Below are 22,064 nucleotides of genomic sequence, written 5' to 3' on the forward strand. Positions count from 1 at the left end.
CGTTAACGTTGAGGAGCGTGCGACGCGTGTGGTGTCGAGCCGGTGTCGGGTCTCCGGGCTCGAAGCCTGCGCTCTAGACCCTAACCTGGGTTCAGTCAACATCGACCGTTCATGTTGACGAGCGCTTCGTGATTGGTGCCCAGGAGTCAAAGGAGATTGGTAGGGCGTCGGAGCCGGTGACAACGACACTGCTCGACGTCGAGGAATCACATAGCCCTGCAGGCCCGTAGGTGAAGGCATATGTTCCGAAGCAAGGCCATGCTTGGACTTCTTACGGGTGGTGTCATGGCCCGAGGCCTCACCCTTGTGCTTCCTTTTCAGGCCTGGTCCATGATCTTCAGGGCGCTTAAAGGAAGAGGAAGGTCCCGACACCAAGGCGCCCGAAGCCGAGGCCGAGACGCCCAATGTCGAAGCCGAGGCGCTCGATGTCGAGGCTCTCGACACCGTGGCAACGGAAGCCGAAGAAGCCCTTTATGGTGATTTCGATCTGCCAGGGTCTTTAGACTGCGATTTCGACACAGGACCCGGCAACATATCCTTCCGCGCGGCCTTAGGCAGCAAAGCGTCCTCCATTAGATAAACTTTAAGGCACGCTGCTCGATTTTTCAGCGTCTGTTTGTTAAAGGTGATACACACCGAACAAGAGGCCGTATCATGGGCTTCACCTAGGCAGAATAAACAGAGGGTATGCCTGTCCGTCGAGAGGATCTTCCCCCAGCACTCCGTACAACGCTTAAAAGTCGTCTTGCCGGGAGCACCCGCCTTACTCACGCCACTCATCCTGCTCAGTAGTCATTCCGTTCCGAAGTCGTAGAGGGGAGATCCGAGATTGAGTCCAAGTTAAAACGTTGAGAAGAGACGTCGTCAGGTCTGTTCCGGGTAAAAACCGTGCCGAGGCAACACAAACCAAATCAGAGTCCAATAGAGTAGTCCCAGTCCGTTTTCCAATGTCCAAAAGCCAAAAAAACTAATCACAAAACTTTCCACAAGGAGCAACAGTCTCTGAGTACTGATCGCTATGGCGGTCAGAAAGAAACTGGAAATGGAGATGCCTAACCGCCACTAGAGGGTACTGCAGTCACGTGCAGTGGGCGGTTGACGTCGCGACGAGCTAACGAATTCTTCCCGAAACTGATCTGCGCAGGCGCAGAACCCACTTTATGAATGTTGGAACCACTATCCCAGATCCTATACTTCAGGGATAATAGGCCACCTTGGCTCTCCAGTTGTTGCTGAACTACATCTCCCATTGCCCCTTGTGGCAGCAGATGATGGGAGACATATTTCAACAGCTGGAGAGCCAAGGCTGCCTACTCCTCCTATATGTGGTTACACTTTACAAACCCAAACTATCATACAAAGAGCAACAAATGGCAAGAGGCTGTAGGTGGAGGCAATGAGCACAATAAGAGTAGGTAAAATCCTCCAAATTTAGGGCCCAGCTGAGGAATGTACATGCACAATGCCTCTCTATCAGAAAAACTGGCTGACATCCAGACAAATGCACCAGTGAAATAGTGTTTTCCATCACACAAGGGGCAGAGGGGTGATTTTCTGCAATCCACCCTTTCCCCTGTAGCCTCCTGTGCCTCTCAAAGATATACTTGTCTCTGAAGATCCCCCAAAACTCAGGAACATATTTTCAGTAGGCACAGGAGACTGTAGAGTGAAGACAGGTCTTGCTAAAAATTGCCCCTTGCACAATGGAAAATGCTCTTCCAGCAGTGGATCTGGAAAATAACAGGAAACATGGGAAGGAGAGCTTCCTGTGATGGAAAAGTCCAATCAAGTCCAGCCTTTAGGGTAGCCAAAAAGAAAAAGCACGGCCTGAGCTAACCCTGCATAGAAGGCAACCTGCCTATTGAACCTCCCTTTTCTCCATCTCTTGTCAAGGATCAGCAGCTAGTCACCCTCTGCTGATGTTTTCCAGTGATATCCCTGTCCAACAAGAGATACTAGCCCCATCCCACCATTTGCTAAAAGGTAAAAAATCACAATCTCTGGTGCGCATTAAGAAAATCAGCTCTAAACACATCATTCCACCTGGCTTGAGCAGAGATTGAGGTCAAAAAGCCAGGCCCCTTCCATCAGCGAGACCGACTATAATTTGGTTCCTCAGGCTAGGGACATATTTTCAGGTGACACAAAGCACTTCTGCGGGAGGAGGTCATCGAAAAACCCCTCCTTCCGTGTGTGTGCAAGTGGCAGTGCTGAGTTAGCCAACTAATTCTACAACACCAGGGCTTCTTCACTCAGGATCTCAGCCAACAGTAACATTTTTAAAACTCAACAGCATGTTATATTTCAAAATATAAAAGTTCAACAAAAGATAATCAGAGTTATGTAATAAAATTAAGCCTTACTTGCTCTCCTAACAATTCCAGTTTGGGTTTTTCAACATAAAATTCAGCTATTCTTTGCCATTCAGGCATGCTTTTTGTTGAGTGCACAGGCAAAACCTTAATCCCATCTTTCTGACTACACTCATATACTTCTGAAACAGGAAGTCCTTCATTACAAATTCTGAAATAAAACAAAGTGTAAGCTACTGCAGTAATTAAAATGCACACTAGTATATGTAATTATTATTAATTATTATTATTAACAGAACTTTCATCATGGTATGTTTGCTTCCAGCAACAAGATCTTATATCTGATGAAACAGACCATCATCTGCAAAAGTTGCTTTAACTTTAAAGTACATTTAGAGTCCTCCTTAGTAATTTGGGACCAGTGTATCTTAAGGAACAGCGCGCCTCTCGAATGAGCCTGCCCTAATCTTAAAACCCTCAGCAGGGTTTCTGCTCCATGTCTCATCTGTTTCTGATGTTCAACTGGTTGCCGGTGTGTATTCATTCATTCATTCATTCATTAGATTTGTAGACTGCCTCAAACTTCCATCTCAGGTCAGCTTACAACATAAAACATGCAAACTTTAAAACAGTTTAAAACCACAGTCAAGTTAAAAAGCTTGGGTGAAAAAATGAGTCTTCAGGGAGTTTTTAAAAGTTGTCATAGATGGGGAGACTTTTATTTCAGCCAGGAGCACATTCCAGAATCTCTGGGCAGCAATAGCAAAGACCTGTTGACATGGGAGAGACCTTTTTCAATGGTGGTAAAAGTAAAGTGTGCCGTCAAGTCGATTTCGTCTCCTGGTGTCCACAGAGCCCTGTGGTTTTCTTTGGTAGAATACAGGAAGGATTTACCATTGCCTCTTTCCGCGCAGTGTGAGATGATGCCTTTCAGCATCTTCCTATATCGCTGCTGCCCGATATAGATGTTTCCCATAGTCTGGGAAACATACCAGCAGGGATTTGAACCGGCAACCTTCTGCTTGTTAGTCAAGCATTTCCCCACTGCTCTACAGAGACCTTATTCAATGGAAAAAAGAGACCCTTTTGGTATTGTTGACATGGGAGATACTTTTTTCAATAGTGGACACTTGAATGAGGGATGTGCCTAAATTGAGATTCATGCACTAATTCTAAGCACAGACTGGATACTTTTAAAAATTAGGAGAGCCGGTCCACCACTCCATACAGCTTCCTGCTGCAGTAGCACACCTCCCAGCACCCCTCATTGCCACACAAGGGGTGCTGGGGAGCATGTCGCCACTGCAGTAGAGCGGAGTAGAGTGGAGGAGCAGGTATGGACCTGTTCTCATTTTTAAAGGTGCCCAATCCGTGCTTAGAATCGGTGCACGAATCTTGATTCATGCACAACCCTATCCTGAATATGAAGGGTCTACCTTGTGTGGTCAACTTCTTGGTACACAAATTTAGTTATTGCAGGGTTCATTTAGATGTTCTGCAAAGTTTTCTGGTTGGGATCTAAAAATGAAAGGGATAGAAACCCATTTCCCTCTGGCCATAGAAAACCCACGAATCATGCTTTCCTGCTGCCAGACACATGGATAAGCAAAGGGCTAACGTAGACTGAAGCATCCAATAGCTGTTGACTATGAGGATCAGATATGCCATATGAGCACATCTGATCCCCACAATAAGTACTGTAAGAACATGCAGAAGTACTATTCAATTTCTTTGCCAGTCAAACCCCCATTTGGTAACTTTCACTAGAAAAAGATGCAAAGATTTTGTTATACTTTTTTAAAAGCTCCTTCTAAATCAGGACGTGTGTGTGTGTGTACTAGCTGACCCCACACAGAGCATCTGTGCAGTTGTGTACTGAGCCTGTAACATCCCCCCGCAACTCACTCGCTCTCCCCCCGCAGCTCGCTCGCTCTCCCCCCCGCAGCTCGCTTGCTCTACCCCCGCAGCTAGCTCGCTCGCCCTCCTCCCGCAGCTCGCTCGCTTTCCCCCCCGCAGCTCACTCGCTCGCTCTCCCCCCCCACAGCTCGCTTGCTCACTCCCCCCCCCCCCCACTGCTCTCCCCATTGGGCCGGACAGGGCCAGACCATCCCACCACCGCCTCCCATCTTCTCCTACCAGCTGGTAAGGCTTTGCCCACTGTCTGCCCACCTCCTCACCACCGCCATCATTTCTCCCCACCACCACCTCCTGTTCCTGGCCAGCGGGGCTTCACCCGCCGTCCACCCACCTCTTTTGGCCGGAGGGGCTTCACCTGCCAGCCCTCCACCTCTGCATCCAGACCACAGCCATTCTTTCTCTCCGCTTGAATGCTGGAACTCTTGCACGCTCTAGAGCATCTGCGCATTAGTACTTGATAGCTCCCCTCACCTCAGGGATCTCCCCACCCTCACCTGGTCTGAACTCCTGCTCCTCCTCCATCCCGTTGCTTTTATCCTCCTCACCCTTCTTGGTCGTGGCTGCAGCCTATTGGCCAAGCTGCAGCCCCCTATCCCCAGAGACCTCCCCACCCTCACTCGAGCCCCGCTCCTGCTCCTCCCTCCAGGAGCAGCAGCAGTGGTTGACCTGGCTGTTCCTCGCTGCTGCCACCACCACGGCTGCTCGTTCCCCTCAGGCCACTGACAGGCCCAGGCCCATCCCTTGCCTGCCTGCCTCCCTCTGACAATGACCTCGGTAGCCCCAAACAGCAGCAGTGGTTGACTGGGCCCTTCCTTGCTGCCACCACCACCATGGCTGCTTATTCCCCTCAGGCTGCTGACAGGCTCAGGCCTGTCCCTTGCCCTTCCTTCTATCTCTCTTCCCCCTCCCTTCTTTCACTCTCTCTATCTCCTCCCCTCCTCTTCTCCACTCTTTCTTCCCCCTCCCTTCATGTTTTTTCTCCCTCCCTCCCTGAGTTAAAAGATTTTGTTCATTTACACAACAGCATCCTCCTTCTCCTGAAGGGACTCTTTCCTCCCTCACGACCTGTCTTTTTGCAGACCCCTACCTGCTATCCTTTTATATCCAGAACATCTTCCAACCAGTAACAGCTGCATTCCAACTGACCTTAACCATCACAGGCCCCTCCTCCTTATCTGCATAGGGGATCCCAACTGCCCAATCACCATGGTGCTTCTGCTCTCATAGGCTCATTCTCCCTATCTGCATATGGAATCCCCACTGCCCAATCAAGTGCTTCTGCTTGCAAACTCAGCCAATCGCCTCCTTCCCACCACGTCACCACGCATGGCCCGTCTTGCTCCTTCTCCCTATCTGCATATGGAATCCCCACTGCCCAATCAGGTGCTTCTGCTTGCAAACTCAACCAATCGCCTCCTTCCTACCATGTCGTCACGCATGGCCCGTCTTGGAGATATAAATAGATAGATAGATAGATGGATAGGGATAGGGATAGGGATAGGGATAGGGATAGGGATAGGGATAGGGATAGGGATAGGGATAGGGATAGATATAGATAAAAATAAAATCAACAGTGGTGGCTCCTGCGTAGGGGCAAAGACGGCACAGCAACCTAAGGATCTCCACCTGCAGCTGCCATGTTACTCATCTAACTATAAGTTGCAGGCATTATTTTGAATTCGGTAACATATTCCTATCTCTCAAGTCTCTACTGCTCCAGGATCTGCAGTTTGTAGGGATGTGCACGGAACCGGTTCGGAGGCCCTTAATGGGCCTCCAAACCAGTTCAAATAGTGGCCGGTTCCACTGGCTCAATGGCAAGGGGGTGCTGCTTTAAGCACAGGGGAAGGTGCACTTACACCGCTCTTCCCCCGCTGGTGCTCCTTTTTTCTAAAGTCCATTGGGGCAGCAGCGTACCTCCCTGACACCCCGTTGCACCCATTTACTGGATACAACTGGATGTATCTGACACACCTGTACGCACCTAGCACTGGCACGTGAATGTTGCAACATCTGTGTGCCTGTGCCAGGCGCGCACAGGCGCTTTGGATACTTCCAGTTGTATCCAGTAAGTGCAACCTCCCTCGCTCCTACAGCAGCACATACACCCCGCCATTGAACCACCCCTGCCTGGTTCCGTGCACATCCATAGCAGTTTGTATGGCTATGGTGAGCTCCAGGCTCTGTGCCCTTGGTGGACAACATTAGCATAAGAATTACCTCCCCAATTTTAATATTTAAAAGCCTCTTGGCCAATAATAAGCTTTTTTTGTGTTGTCAGAAGGTGGGCTAGTCCTCCAGGAGCCATTTCCAGGTTCTCCAGGAACCTCAGCCAATCAGGAAACGCTCAGCTATGATTGATTTACCTGACCACTACTCAGGAGGACCTGGAGGCAGGTACAGCTTTTGAATGGTGCTGGAAGAAAGCAGGAAGCCCCATTTTCTAAATTATTATTATTAGAGAGAGCACATTGTGCTGATGTTCCATCTTTTGTGAAATGTGGTTGTAGTTTTGCAAAATGGAGTTCAGAAAAGGTAGGAGCCCAACCAAGCCCTCAGAAAGCATTGGATTTCTCCAGCATTTGCTGAGAGCTTCTCTTTTTCTTTTCTTTTTTCTTTTTTTAAATTGCACTAGCAAATCTTAGTAACTTTCATAGAGCTAGAAAATGAGGTAGGGAAGAGATGGGATATAATGGACTGACACTTCCTTTGGGGAGTTCTTTTCATAACAAACAGCCAGCTCCTGTCTTTCCCCTTGTTCTGGGACTTTAAGGAAAGCCTGTTGCTAGCTCCCTCATCTTTCTCTCTCACTTCTCTAGAGGGATGGAAGGAGGATTTTTTAAGTTTACAAATAACATGGTATTTTAACTGAAATTACTAATTGGACAATTTCAAACATATCCTGTCTGAAATATGTATCTTTAATACAGAGATACTTGTTTGTAATTTTTAAGAATTCTGATATTATTGCCTTCTATTTATGAGTAACCTAACAAAGCACAGCTTGGAAACCAGACAAGTCCAAAATAGTCAAGTAGCTGCACCTCTATAGTCTTTATAGCAGTTAGTTAGTTAGTGTGTGTGTGTGTGTTTAACTTTTTTGTGAGTAGTAGTTAGCTGCACCTCTCTCTTAGTCCTTATACCAGCTGTTGGTTGGTGATTTTGGTGGGTTTTTTTGTTTGTTTTTTGTCAGGAAAAGTATTGAAAAGAGACTTCAGCATAAATTATTTGGTTAGGTCTAATCTACATGGCTTTAATTTTCAAATCTGATCAAGTAAATGTTGCAGACAATTCTATACAGCTTCCAAGTAAAGCCTTAATTAACTCATGGGGGCTTACTCCGCCACCCTGCGCCTGCCCCCCCCCTCACACACACACACACACACACACACCTAACAGGCAGCCGCCGCCACTGTCAACCAATCTATGTTTATCTTTAAACATGTACCTAAAAGATATCATTTTAAAGGCATGGAAGTCCCAATAAATCACTGGAGTGTTAAGTATCAGTAGGATTTGAATCAGCTGCTGTTCATGGATCAAAGCTACTGTGATTTGAATTTTATGAAACCATTTATTTGAAAACATAATGCAACTAGAAAAGAATTTACAAAACTATATGGGGCTTTGTTCATGTTTGATGTCTGCTGTTAAAAGCAGCAGAAATAAGTAAAGCTAAACAGAGATCAAAATGTCAATATAATCAGATTCACACTGCAGAAGAAACAAAAGATAAATATATCCATTCTAGAAATAGAAAATGCTACAGTATGGATTTAAATTATTATTCTGATTTCATTAGTACATGCTGACAGTGACATCTACTGGTGATTCATAAGTTCTTTCACTGGGGAACTGGTGGGGAAAACACAGTTCAGTTTCTATAATTTAATTTTAACTTCTACCAAATTAGTGAAATATAATTATTAAACAAAGTACTGCTGAAATATTCTCATTCCCAATAAGGCTTAAGCCACTTCTGCATTAAAAAGTTGTTTTGTGTGCTACAATCTATCATTGTTATATAATATTTTAATTTTAATGAGAACTGCAATTAAAATTTATTCAGAAAACAAGTAAAGTAGAGAAAAAATATTTCACATAAAGGCACTGATTTGTTAGAATGCCATTCAAAGAGTGCATGCACAGGAGCTGAGAAAACCATATCCAATGATTTTTAAATCTCTGTGATCCATGCAAGCTGCATCTTCAACCTAGGCTGATTCCCCTGCACCTCTGTAGTACTCTTAAATGCCACAGGACCCACATGTTATGACCCAAAAATGAGATGCCAGTAGAAGGTTCTCCCATGGTCCACTGGACTTTTAGGAAGTTTAAGGGCAGTTCTTTAGACAGTGCACTAAATGAAGAGCACAAAAGAGCTCCCCAGCTCTGTGACTGATCTCATCACGTTTGTTTGTTTGTTTATAGCTTTTGCAGCTTTATAGTTTCACTTGAATAGCTAGGGAAAGCAAAGCAGATAGGGTACATCTACTTTCACTGTAACAAAAGGCATTCATGTAACCTGAATTTTTGTACTGGTAGAATAAAAGCACATTTGACCTGTTATATTAAGGACAGGGCCTTTTCAGTTGCAGCCCCTCAGCTTTTGAACATCCTCCCTGAAGAGCTTCGCCATGCTCCCCTCCTCAGTGTTTTCAAAAAACATCTCAAAACGCACCTTTTTAAGCAAGCTTTTTAATGCTCCATTATATCTGGTAGGTTCTTTAGTTTCTTTAGCTTTTTATAATTTTCATTTTTAATTTGAACCTAATAATTGGGGATTTTAATCTGACTTTTTTTAAAAAAATAGTTAATTTTATTACTTTTATTATATCTGTGTCTGTCTTATTGTTGTGAACCGCCCGAGCAGCAGTGCACTGGAGGGGCAGAGTATAAATATTTTTAATAATAATAATATTGGGACAACTTCTCAAAATGCTTCAATAGTTTTAAAAGGCTGTTCACATGACCGAGGTATCGGGAGGTGGGGAGACAGGCTCCTACTTGTGGCTCCACACACAATCCCTGCTGGTCTTACAGCTCTGCCATTTATGTGGCACATGAACGGCACAGCGGAGAGTGGCAGAGCTAGGAGCCAGAGGAGGAAGTCCCCCAGCATCCCACAATGAACTGTGCCAGGAGCACAGTTCATAGGGTGACCTCCCCGCTGCAGGGTGCTCTTGCCACCCAGTTATGTGGATCCTCGGGCTGCAGGCAGCCTGGATGTTCACATGACCAGGGGGTGGGTTAGAAGGGCGTGCATGCACCCTTCTATCTCACTATTAGCTTGAGATACCTGGCCAAGGAGCGCCGGGATCAGTCCCAATCCCAGCCATTCTCATGGTCAGCTCGACCTGCGTAAGGCATGAGAACAACCTCACTAAGTTTAATTGCATCCCTAAAAAGGTTGTGTTGCACACAGATAAATTACATATTTCTGTGATCTTCAAAGTCCACCTGACAACTGTGTAAAGTAGATTCAAATAAATAGCTGATGTGTTCATTAGTTGTCTAAATAATTCAGTGTTCTGTTTGTCTACACTGCAATATCTCGTAGCATGATCCTATTCCAAGCTAAGCCTGTTGGATGAGGAAAGGATCACTCATAAGTCCCCTTGTTCTGGTGGAGGCAAAATATGTGCCAGCATAGGAATCTACACAGTGTTGTACCACCCTTGCTCCTGCACTCATCTGCAATTAGAAAGACTAGTTAAACAATCTCCATTATTAGACAATTGTAGCAATGTCACGCTACACAAGGGGCATGGGGCTGTATGTAGGCTGCAGTCACAGAAATGCAGTGATGGCATCATACTGCCAGTTCAGCAATATACTGCAACATATAGAGCCAGTGTGGTGTAGTGGTTAGAGTGCTGGACTAGGACCAGGGAGACCCGAGTTCAAATCCCCATTCAGCCATGATACTAGCTGGGTGACTCTGGGCCAGTCACTTCTCTCTCAGCCTAACCTACTTCACAGGGTTGCTGTGAGGAGAAACTCAAGTATGTAGTACACCGCTCTGGGCTCCTTGGAGGAAGAGCGGGATATAAATGTAAAAATAAATAAATTAATTAAAATATCTGTATTTTAAATACATTGTCCTGCAAGTCTACATGGTACACAAATAACATAAAAATCTGCCTTGAAAGCTGTATGGATTGAAAGCTAGGTTACACATTTTAAAACAAAGACAATCAAAATGTGTTTGGTTCTTGTGACCAGCAAATGATTCTTTTTAAAGGAAGATTATAAAGCAAATAGTGAAAACTATGAAAGGCCATTCTAGAGTTGTTCCTAATATCTAAAATACAGAAGCACTGTCTACATTTGAGTAGTTTCTGGTTTCAAAATACATTAGTGAAAATGGACAGAATCTTTCTTGCAGCCTTTCAAAAATATCAGCAGGTAAAGCAAGTAGGATTATTTAACTTACACAAGATACGCTTTGCTGTAGGCATGCCTGGGCTTGTTCACACAAACATGCCCCTTGAGTCAATATGTCTGAACTTGAATCTACTGCAATGCCATTCTTATTAAAAGAAACTGCTGAAAAGTGTGTTGATACAAAGTGGCCATCTTTCAAATAATCTTTGCCATTTTAAAAAAAGTTGAGTGGCGAAGGGAGGGCTTTCTTTGACTGGCAGAGTTAACTATAGAAGGGGAAATACTTCCCAGAAAGCATAGCATAAGGCATAACAAAGTTCAGTTTTTACTTATCCTATCACCAAAAGGGAGAAATACATTGAGATTCAAGCACTCCAGTGCTTGCTGAACCACAAATCTTTCTCCACCTCACCATGTATTCTGGTGTTATAATGTTAAAGCACCTGAAGAAGCAGGAAGTTGGGAGGATAAGGAATTATGCTCCTTGCTGCAGTCCCACTATAGTACTGCTTGCAACAATCCTACTATTTCAGGCATTTGCTGTTAAGACTTACTAATGCACCCAAAAGTAAAGGTTTCAGCAGAGGGGGCCCCAACATCTTGGTCTAGCTACACACATTGAGTTGCAGGACCTCTGCCATCTCCTTGTCCTTTTTCTGCCTAGCACAAGCCAGTGCAATGTCTGCAAGGCTTCTCTTTCTCCTCTGGCAGCAGCTGGTACTCACTACATGCACCACCAGCTCATCACCAGAGAAAATAGGGATACTTATTACAGGGAGCGAATTTGTGAACCCCTGGCATGCAATCAATGGCTCAGTACATGGAGAAGTTTGTGTGAACTGGTCGTTCTCTCTCAAAAAAAATATTAAATGCCATTCATGTTAACACACAGCTATATTATAGTATTCATTCTGCTACACAAATGCTACACAAACATTAAATAGAACAGTTGCTACTCATACCTTTCTTTTCGCATCTGTTTCTCAAAAGCAGCCGTTGCTGGGAAAAGCTCTTCACATTCTGACTCGTGATAGCCAAGATTAAATGGCGGTAGTAAAACATTATGGCCCGTTTTGTCTGAAGTATGATGCACTCTAGAAACAAGCTGCAAACCAACAGGCAATACACAGCTAGGACATGCTGTACATAGATGGTGAATAAGTGGATAATCCACATCTCTGGAAAGAAAATAAATCTCATCAGAATTTTATGCATTTAAAATATTGAGTAGCAATTACTGCTTGAATAATACTAAAAATTAGAAGACCTTAAAGGGATTTTTCTGAATAATTACTCAAAAGCATGTCTCAATCACATTTTAATATTGTTTTAATGGTTAAACAATTAATATTGTTTTAATGGTTTTAATGCTGTTTTAAAATATTGTTTTAAAATTTTTAAATTGTTGTAATGTTTTTAACTTTTTGTTTTAACTAATGTTTTACTTTCTGTTTTTATTTTGTTGTAAACCGCTCAGAGATGTAAGTTTTGGGCTGTATAAAAATATGTTAAATAAGTAAATTTTGGCTTTTACGCAATACTTCCACGGGTATAGTATCACTGCCATTTGCTCAACATTCCATCCACATATTAGGCTTGTTCAGAAGTTATTGAGTGCAGCGGCATTCACAGTTATGGCTGCGAAGTGTGAAGTCCTGCCAAGGGATGTGCAAGAAACAGATTCTGCAGTCTGTTTCAAGCTCGAAACAAAAAGCAAAATGGCCAAAACATTTCACTGAAACAGCAGCTGAGCTGGTTCTTTCAACTAATCAATCTGAAACATTTTGAGTGTTTCGGCCATAGGGAACAATGGGGAACTCTGAAACACCCCATTCAGGGGCAAAACTATAATAGGGCAAGAGGAGAAAGTTGTCTGGGGGCCCACTGCCTTGCAGGGGCAGGGGCAAGTCACATGACTGACTGCCCCAGCCGCGCACCTGCCAGGCTTCCTTCAGTTGTCTTCATCCTCCAAAATTGATGTGAGCTTAAGATTTCTTTACTTTATGAGCTGAGCTTCAGTGGGCGGGACCCATTTTAAAATCTTGTCTCTGGGCCCACTACAACCTTGCTACGTCCCTGACCCCATTGTTCCCCATAGGTAGCTCCTAGGGAGACCAAAGTGGGTTGGGTGGTAGGGCATGACGGATGATACCTACCACCTGACCCACAAAAAAAATGGGATCCCCATAGGATCCTATGAGGGTTTGGGGGAAAGGTTAAACATTTGTTTAAAATTGCTCACTTGCCCATTTCTTTTGTGGGTTGGGTGGTAGGTAGCATTATGATTCCTTATGTTCCTAGCATTGCAACAGCTGCCACAACAGCACCCTTAGCAGCAAACATAAGTAAACGCTCAACTAGAGCAACGCCAGCCACATTAGCCGCATTCGCACATAACATGAAACTAAAGATTGGCCATAATCTTCAAGGGGGCATGCCAAGCAAAATTGTGCTTTTTCGGAATGGACCGCCCACCCTTGGCAGAGAAAGGGCATTTGCATCCCTTTATATGCCATGCAAGCCCTTCATCTGACAGTAATTGCACTGCTGCCCTCGTAAGAGCCCTGCAACAAAACAGTCTCTGTTTTGGCAGCATGGGAATGCTGAGGGACACTATTTTTCTGCTACTCTGTGAAGGGATCATGATGACTTCCTAAGAAGGAATATTTACATGAGGGAGGGCAAAGGATCCTGGTGTCTGGTCTAGGGGTGTGCACAAAACCAGTTTGCCCGGTTCGGTTCAAGTCTGGACCAGACTCGAACCGAACTGGACATGTTTGGTTTTGTGCCCCCTGAACATACCCCTGGCTTGGCATCAAAAGCCATTTCAACCCTTCCTCCAGTGGAGGTGACAATTTTGGAGGCTGTTGTGCGTGCCCAATGGACCTCTGCGTGGCCAGGTCATGACCCAGGCCACACAGAGGACCATTGGGCATGTGCAGCAGCCTCCAAAATGGCTGCCGCCACCAGAGGAAGGGCCAGAACAGCCCCCAAATGTGGAGAACCAGCCCCTTTTAGAATGGGAAGCCAGCAGGGGGAGGAAGATGGCAGAGACACAAACCCCCTGTGGCTGCCGATGATGACCCAAACCCGGCAGTGAGTGTTAAAAGTTATTTTTTAAAAAAAAATTAACTAAGAACCCCCAAACTGTTTCTAAGCTGATGTGGGCGATTTGGCTCAAGGTCGAGCTGAACCGGACCCAGTCCGGCTTGAGGGCAGGCCCTCAAGCTGGCCTGGTTTGATTAAGAACTGGCTAGACCTTGAGCTCGTTCGCACATCCCTAGTCTGGCCAGCTGTGACCAAGGATGCTCTTCTGATGGACCACCCCAACAAAGCAGTCCATAGAGAACAAACTGTAATCCTGCCCCTGTGACGGCTTGCCACCCAGAGGATTAACCCTCTCATTGGAGGGGCAATCTACTGGGGAGGACCTTAGGCTGAAAATCATGCAGTCTTCTGCCAGACTGTGCCCTAATTAGTTCAGCCATCCAAAAGGGAGTGGGTGCTTCTCTCCAGTGAAGCCTCTGATGTACCCAAAGGAGAATTTGATGCTTCATGTGTCCAGGAATAGCTGGGTGGGCAGACTGGGGAAACTCCAGGACCAGGCACAGGTTTTTACTCTAATTCAAATTTCCTAGGTTCAGACCGTCACCATTCTGGGCAAAAATAAAGATGGATATGTTCAAATGGGAGGATGGGCTGGCAGAGGGCCTGGTTTGACTGCTTCTTCACAGCAGTCGCCAAGACGGAGAGGTGTTGCAGGGGTACCCATCTCCAGGGCTTGCTTGTGTGGAGCAACCAAAGTAGGTGGCATCTGCTGTCTGGCCCATATGTGTGTCTCCATGGCCTAACACTCTCATGAGAGAGCAGTCTGTGGGAGAAGGATGTTGTCACACATTATCAGGGGTATCCCCATGACCTTACACTCTCATAAGAGTGGAGCTCAGAGAGGAAGCCAGTGAGAAGTATTATACACTCCAGGCAGGTGCAGGCACAATGCCAGGCAGGTCTGGGCCGCCATCTTTATGATTATGGTTCCAGAAGCTGCATGAAACTGTGGTTATGGCAGTGTCCACATTTGGATGTAATGCTGCCGCCACAAAACCTCAGGTTCAGGTGATGAAACTTTCTACAAACAAAAGATTCAAACTGGAATTTGGCGAGGGAAATCGTAGGTTGCTTTTGCATGAAGCCACAGTTTCATGCATTCAGACATTCACAATTTCCAACCTCTGCCACATTTAACTGTGGTTTTGCATTATTAATAATAATAATAATAATAATAATAATAATAATAATAATAATAATAATTCAATTTCTATACCACCCTTCCAAAAATGGCTCAGGGTGGTTTACACAGAGAAACAATAAACAAATAAGATGGAACCCTGTCCCCAAAAGGCTCACATTCTAAAAAGAAATGTAAGATAAACACCAGCAACAGTCACTGGAAGTACTGTGCTGGGGGTGGATAGGGCCAGTTACTCTCCCCCTGCTAAATAAAGAGAATCACCACAGTAAAAGGTGCCTCTTTGCCCAGTTAGCTGAGGTTTCATGCGAATGTGGCCATTTTGACTGAATATACCTTGCAATGCAGATTGCAGAGCAGACCAGAGCATTGAGTAAAGCACAAGTTAGTCTCAAGGTGAAGACATGGAGATCATCAAAGCAATCACCAAGAATTATTACACACACACACACACACACACACACACACACACAGAGCTGCCATTGTCCATTTCTCACCACAACACTTTCTCACAACCAACCCAAATCACAACTCAAGGAAAGTAGGCACCCAAATTCTGCCTTTGTCAATCTGAGATCCAGCAAAGCCAGATAGTTATATCAGCAATAGCACAGCATATTATAAGTGCTGAGAAAAGAAAACCACAACATCAAACCTACCTTCCTTCTTTCCTGATACATCTTCTTTGAAAGGCATAAGGGCTCTCTCTGCCACTCGGTCCCTTTGAATACATTTTTAAATTCCCTCCAAAAGTGTTTTCTCCTCCCTCCCCCCAGCCCCCAGCCAATGGGGCACAGCTGCCCATGACAACATTTGAAATGGCCTGTTTTGAGTCTAGACATTTTGTGGTCGAAACATTCTTCACATCCCTAGTCCCACCCCCACCACTGTCACTCACCCCCTTCCTGCTGGGTGCTGACAGTTACAGCACCATTTGTGTGAAAGGGAAGTGTCAAAACCATGATGGTCACCACTTCCATGAGACGCAGCCTGGATTGCCCAAAGCTGCCACTCATAGAAGAGCTGAACATCATGGTTACAGTGCTTCTTCCTTCACACAAATAGTGTCATAACCATGAGCAGCCAGCAGGAGGGTGTCAGTGATAGCGGTAGGGTGGGACCTCCTCCTGCATGTGGTCTTTGCTTCTGTTATTACTGGCAGTTAGGGCATCTTTCTCTCAGTTCTTGGATGACCGCCACTGCTCCACGAGCAGCACTGCATCCTAAGGTAAGTTTTTTTGTTTTTTTTTTAAACTTCTGTTGCAGTGGAGTGGTAATGGGAGGGTCTTATGAATGCCAACAAATCACTACCAGATCATCCGTTACAGGTAAGCAAACTGTTTATCTGGATCACGATCCATTGTCTTTCATAAGTGATAGGTGATTGATTAACTAGCTTCCGCATTGGAGGTGCATGGAGTAGACCCCAAAGCTGTTCTACTGTAACACCCTCTTTAACACACCTCTCCCCAAACTTGCCTGCGCTGTATTATGCAGGTCTATTGCATAATGCTTTATAAACAGCTGTTGAGAGGACCAAGTTGCAGCTGCACAAATGTCCTGAAACTTTATGCCTGATAGATGCACCGCTGAAGACACATATGCCTTTGTGGAGTGGGCCTTGATGGTCCATGGAGGTTCTACTCCCTGCAACCTATAAGCAAGGAAGATCAACTCCACTAACCAATGTGATAGCCTCTGTCTAGTTATGGCCTGTCCCTGCATTCTGCCTTTATAAGCAGTGGTGGATTAACAGAGAGGCAGAGTAGGCATTTGCCTATGGCAGTAAAATTTGAGGAGAAGCAAATTTTGCCCCCGCCTCAAATTTTGCCGCCCCTCTCTGTGGGCAGCAGCTGCAGCAAGGGTGGAGTGGGAGAAGAGGAAGTCCCACCCCCTTTTACCTTATTTTTAAAAAGGCAAATCTTTTTTATCCAAGGTAAAAGGGCAGCAAAAGCCCTTTTGCCTATGGGCAGCAAAAAGCTTAATCCGCCAAGGTTTATAAGACACGAAAAGCGCATTGATTTTTCTGAATTCCTTTGTCCCCTGCAGGTAATACAACAGACATCTATGGACATCCAGTAAATGGAGTGATTCTTCCAATGGAGTCTTTGGCTTCTGGGAAAAGGTAGGTAGTATTATAGTCTGCTTCAAAAGGAATTCTGACAAAATCTTTGGTCTAAAATCAGGGTCCAACCTCTTGACAACCTTGTTAGGGTGAAATTGAGGATAAGGCACATCAAACCTTAAAGCAGGCTTCCCCCAACTGCGGCCCTCCAGATGTTGCTGAACTACAACTCCCAGCATCCCTAGCCACAATTTATTGTGGCTGGGTATCCTGGGAGTTGTAGTTCAGCAACATCTGGAGGGCCGCAGTTTGGGGAAGCCTGCCTTAAAGCATTAAGCTCGCTTACTCTCATAAGAACATAAGAACAGCCCTGCTGGATCAGGCCCAAGGCCCATCTAGTCCAGCATCCTGTTCCGCACAGAGGCCCACCAGATGCCGCTGGAAGCCACAGGCAGGCACTGAGGGCATGCCCTCTCTCCTGCTGTTACTCTCCTTGCTGTAGTGATTGCAATTAAGAATGTTGTTTTTAATGTTAGATGTTTTAGTGATGCCTCACTCAACAGTTCAAAAGGAGATTCTGTCAAGGCTGAAAGTACTAGCGACAGACTCCACTGCTCTATTGGGTGCCTCACAGGTGGATAGAGTTTATTGATCCCCCTGAGAAAGCACTTATAGTCAGGATATGAAAATACTGTTGCACTATCCCAACCTCTACGTTTTGAGGAAAGTGCTACAAGATGTACTTTTAATTATACATTTGCCAGCCCAGACATCTTCAAGGATGTCATATATAACAGAACTTGCTGCAAAGTTGCTTGCTGAGCTTGGTATCCATGTGCCTTTGCATAAACTTTGAATCGCCTCTACTTACTACTATAGCTCCTTCTAGTGGAAGGCTTGCTGTGAGTAAGCATAATCTTTGTTAGTAACTGACCCTCCACGTTGTCAGTCTGAGGCACTTTACATCTGGATGGAGCACAGCACCTCCATACCTCATCAGAATATCTGGTAGCTGTGGGAAATGGTAGAAAATCCCCCTTGACAGTCTGAGTAGATTTGCAAACCATGGCTGGTGGGGTCACCACAGAGTGATTAGAATCACCCTTTAATTGTTCCTGATCAACTGTGCTAACACCCTGTTGATCAGTGGCTGAGTTGGCTACATATACAGATGTCCCTCTCCCCAATGATGCTGAAAAGCATCCCCTAGGGAAAATGGTTCTATTCCTGCTCTTGAGCAGTAACAATAGTATCTCCTGTTTTCTGCCTTTGCAAACATGTCTATAGTTGGAGTTCCCCACAGCCAGACCAGCTTGGGCAGGCAATGTCTGTTGATTTCCCCCTTGCGGGAAACCACTAATGCAGAAGTTAGTTAATCACCCATCACTTATGAAACACAACGGATCACGATCCAGATAAACAGGTTGCTTACCTGTGACTGATGATGTGGTAGTGATCTGTTGGCATTCATAAGACTCTTCCATTACTACCCCGCTGCAGTAGAAGTTTTTTTTTTTTTTAAAAAACTTAGAAGAAGGATGCAGTGCTGTTTATCGAGCAGTGGCAGTCATCCAAGAACTGAGAGAAAAATGCTCCAACTGCCAGTAATAATGGAAGCAAAGTCCACGTGCAGGGCAGAGGGGAGCTGTGAAGAGCTAGTAGATCTTGCCATGAGGTCCCTGCGTAGGCGCAGAAACCTATCATTTATGAGGGACAACGGTTCACGATCCAGATCCAGTCCCTCTCTAGTTTCATCACTGCATGCATGTCTGGGGATTCCTCTATGAGCATTACACTCCCACAGCACTCCTAATATATATATAGAAGCGACTGGGGCATTTGTTTTTGGTTTTGTTTATTTTGCAATTAGCACATATTTTTCTTGTTATATTTCTAATAAATTAGAAATATAATTGGTTTTAGAAATATAATTTGGTTTTATATTGGAAATATAAAATGGTTCCAAGATTTAACTAAGTAATAATGATTCTGTCGATGATTCTGGTGCAAACATGGAATGATGAACCCACTAGGATAGTAGACACAATTGCTCCTAAGCATCCTCTCCAGAAGAACTACAGGAGCTGAAGCAACGAGGTAGGCAACTAGAGCAAAAGTGGAGGAAGACTCAGTGCGAATCTGACAGGTTACAAAACAGAGCATATTTGAAAAGCTATGCTCTGGCAGTGTGCGCAGCAAAGAAGCAGTTCCTTTCTGCTCACATTGCTTCCGCAAATTCACATCCAGCTGAGTTGTCTAGGGCTGTGAGGGGGCTAGTCTATGCCCCTTCCCCTTGAATTTGAATTTGGAAGCATCAGTCACTCGCTATGACATTTTCAATGACTTTTTTGTAGAGAAAATCTCTTTTTATCAGCTTCAGCTGATACATCACCTATGCCAATTCCTGGAGGTACATGACCTTGGTGCAACCTCTAGTCTTGACTACTGTAATGCACTCTACGTGGGGCTGCCTTTTTTAGATTGTAAGCCCTTTGGAGCCATTTGAATGATTGATTGATTGATTGATTGATTTCTATGTAAACTGGTTTGGGAACATTTGTTGAAAAGTGGTATATAAATATTTGTTATATTTGTACGTAGTCTGGAAAATACCATTGGTACAGAATACAGCAGACAGAATGTTCTCAGGGACAACCCAAAGGGACCATATAACACCAATTTTTAAATAATTGCACTGGCTGCTGATATGTTTCCGAACGCTATGAAAAGTGTTGGTTATTACCTATAAAGCCCTTAATGGCTTGGGTCCAGGGTATTTGAAATAGTGCATTCTTTGTCATGAAACCCGCCACTTATTAAGATCATCTGGAGACGTCCAGTTATTGTTGCCACCAGCTCATTTGGTGGTGACTCAGGAACAGGCCCTCCCTGTGGCTGCCTCAGGGCTTTGGAATATGCTCTCTGTTGAAATAAGAGCATCCCCTTCTCTGTTTGCTTTTAGGAGGACTCTCAAGATGTACCTGTTCTCTCATGCTTTTGACTCAATTTTTAAAATTTATTTAATGTGTTTTATCTGTAACCTTGTTTTATTTGTTTGGTAAATTTTAACTGTTTTATATTTAACAGGGAAGCAGCAGCGTGGGGCTTTTTAGAACTGAGAGAACAGACAGTGCCATGGGCGGCAGGTGGCAAGAGGAGGAACAGGGACTTGTGTGCCTCCTTTTAAAGCTACTGCTCTCTACTGCCCCAGAGATGCACAAAACACTTCCTGCATATCTCTATTGACCCTTGTCCTGAGATATTAAGTCTGGATGTTGTGGCAGTCACTAGTAACTCCAGCCCAGCAGACATAGCAGAATTGGAAACCATGCCTGGCGTGGCCGCTAGGGGGCCTGTAATGTGCAGGCTGCATTTTAGCTAGAATTCTGCTTATCAGAGGAAAATAATTTAAATTCTTAAATTTCTTATATTCTTAAAATTCTTAAATTAAATTCTTAAATGCTTAAATTCCCCCAAGTTCTCTGAAATGCATCCCCATCCCCCGACACTGGGTTCCTCCCAAGACCTGCCCGAGAGCAGTAGTTCAGGAGTTTTCTGTTGTTTCTAGTTGCAAAATAGTCTATAGGAGGAGTCCGCCAGCATTGGAGGATTTGTTCTAACTATTTTTGATAAATCTCCCACTTTTGGGCTTGTACTCAGAGTGTCACTCTGCTTAAACTGCCTGCAAGAACATTTTATGTTCCTTTTATGTATGAAGCAATTGGTATAATCCAGCTGATTGTGCATCAGTCCCACAATTGTACACTGAGGGTGCATAGAAGGTGACTGGAAGAGACACTGTGGGGTAGGAATTTGTTTTCATCTGGCTTTCCCACCACCAGCAGCCTTCTGGATTGGGAGAGGGACCTGCACTTTCTGTGCACTTCTCCCTTTGGCTGGCTGCTATCTGCTGTTTTTGCTCACTTAGATTGTTGTAAGATCTTGCACCTGGGCTGAGTTTGCCTGATAGGGTGGGTGAGAGCATGAAGGTTGGGCTTCTAAATTCTTGGCCCTTACAAAGGTGAGCAGCAGCAGGGCCACAGCCCACCATTGGGTGGGCCACCTTCAGGCAGCCACCAAAGCCAGCAAGTGACCATCAAAGGGGGCCGGCCTTTGGTGGTGGCTTTCAGTGTTGGGATGGAGGGCTGGGGACAATACAAGCTTCTAAAGTCCTCTTCCTACTACACTCTATATAAGCCTTCTAGCGTGGCCCCTTCAGGAGCTAAGCCACACACCCCACATCTTATGTCAGACACAGGGGTGTGGCTAACTGCTCCAGGCATCTGATGTCAAACACAGGGAGCAGGGTGAGGGGGGTCGCCACCACAGCCGGACACGGACACAGCTGGCCTCCCTCCACCACTGGTTATCACTGGTATCATGGGTAAAGCAACTGGCTGTGCTGACTGTGAAACTGTCACAACATCATACACTGAATCAATGATCTCAGTAACTTGTTTTTTTGTTTTTGAAGCCCCAAAGCTGCTGCCATTTCAGCCACTTGAACATGGTACAATTTTAATTCTTCTGTAGGAGATGTGGACAGTCTATTGGGCACTGTTTCTTCTGGAGATGGGTCTGAGGCAGCAGATTCTGTGGCAGCAGATTCCATCTCGGATTCAGACGTGGAGTCATATTCCCCTTATGAGGAATGTGCACTGTCTACCACTTCCATGGGCACGATGAACTCTGCACCACCCTCATAGCTACCAGAGAAGCTGCTGTTATTAGAGGCATTGGCCCCTGAATGAAGGAAGTTCAAGGAAGTTGCAGTCACAGTAGCAGGGATTTTGAAACTTGTAAATCCAGACTGCACTCCCAAAGGTGTAAGATCTGACCTCTGAGCAGTAAACTGTGGCCAGGAATCACTACACAGAGATTGCATTTGCCCCATGGGTGTAAAATTCTAAGCCTTCCATTGCTTGTATTCCTCGTAATCTTAAGGATGGTGATATAGTACAGCGGTACTCTTTAATCGCTGATTGATCTCACGAGCTGCTGAGGTGATGTGAATAATCCAATAATACTGACGAACTCCAGCACCTGGTGCAAGTGCAACTATGAGAGCAGCATGCTGGAGCTCCGTGTGCGTCTCCAGATGCCAAGTGCATGAAACAGGGAGAGTAGTATTTAG

The 22,064-nt window shown here is 45.1% G+C and overlaps 1 protein-coding gene across 1 annotated transcript in view; it reads right to left on the bottom strand.

Annotated features, from left to right (window-relative positions):
* TTC6 (tetratricopeptide repeat domain 6) overlaps nt 1-22,064 on the bottom strand; it is a 196,944-nt gene that overhangs the window by 137,367 nt on the left and 37,513 nt on the right. Inside the window, exons 9-10 of the mRNA XM_053269433.1 lie at nt 11,579-11,794; nt 2,364-2,523 (exon numbers count right to left, since the gene is read on the bottom strand). Of these exons, the coding sequence (XP_053125408.1) occupies nt 2,364-2,523; nt 11,579-11,794 (376 nt within the window). The remainder of the gene's footprint in view (nt 1-2,363; nt 2,524-11,578; nt 11,795-22,064) is intronic.

The sequence above is a fragment of the Hemicordylus capensis genome, chromosome 1 (genome assembly GCF_027244095.1).
Source record: "Hemicordylus capensis ecotype Gifberg chromosome 1, rHemCap1.1.pri, whole genome shotgun sequence".
NCBI lineage: Eukaryota > Metazoa > Chordata > Lepidosauria > Squamata > Cordylidae > Hemicordylus > Hemicordylus capensis.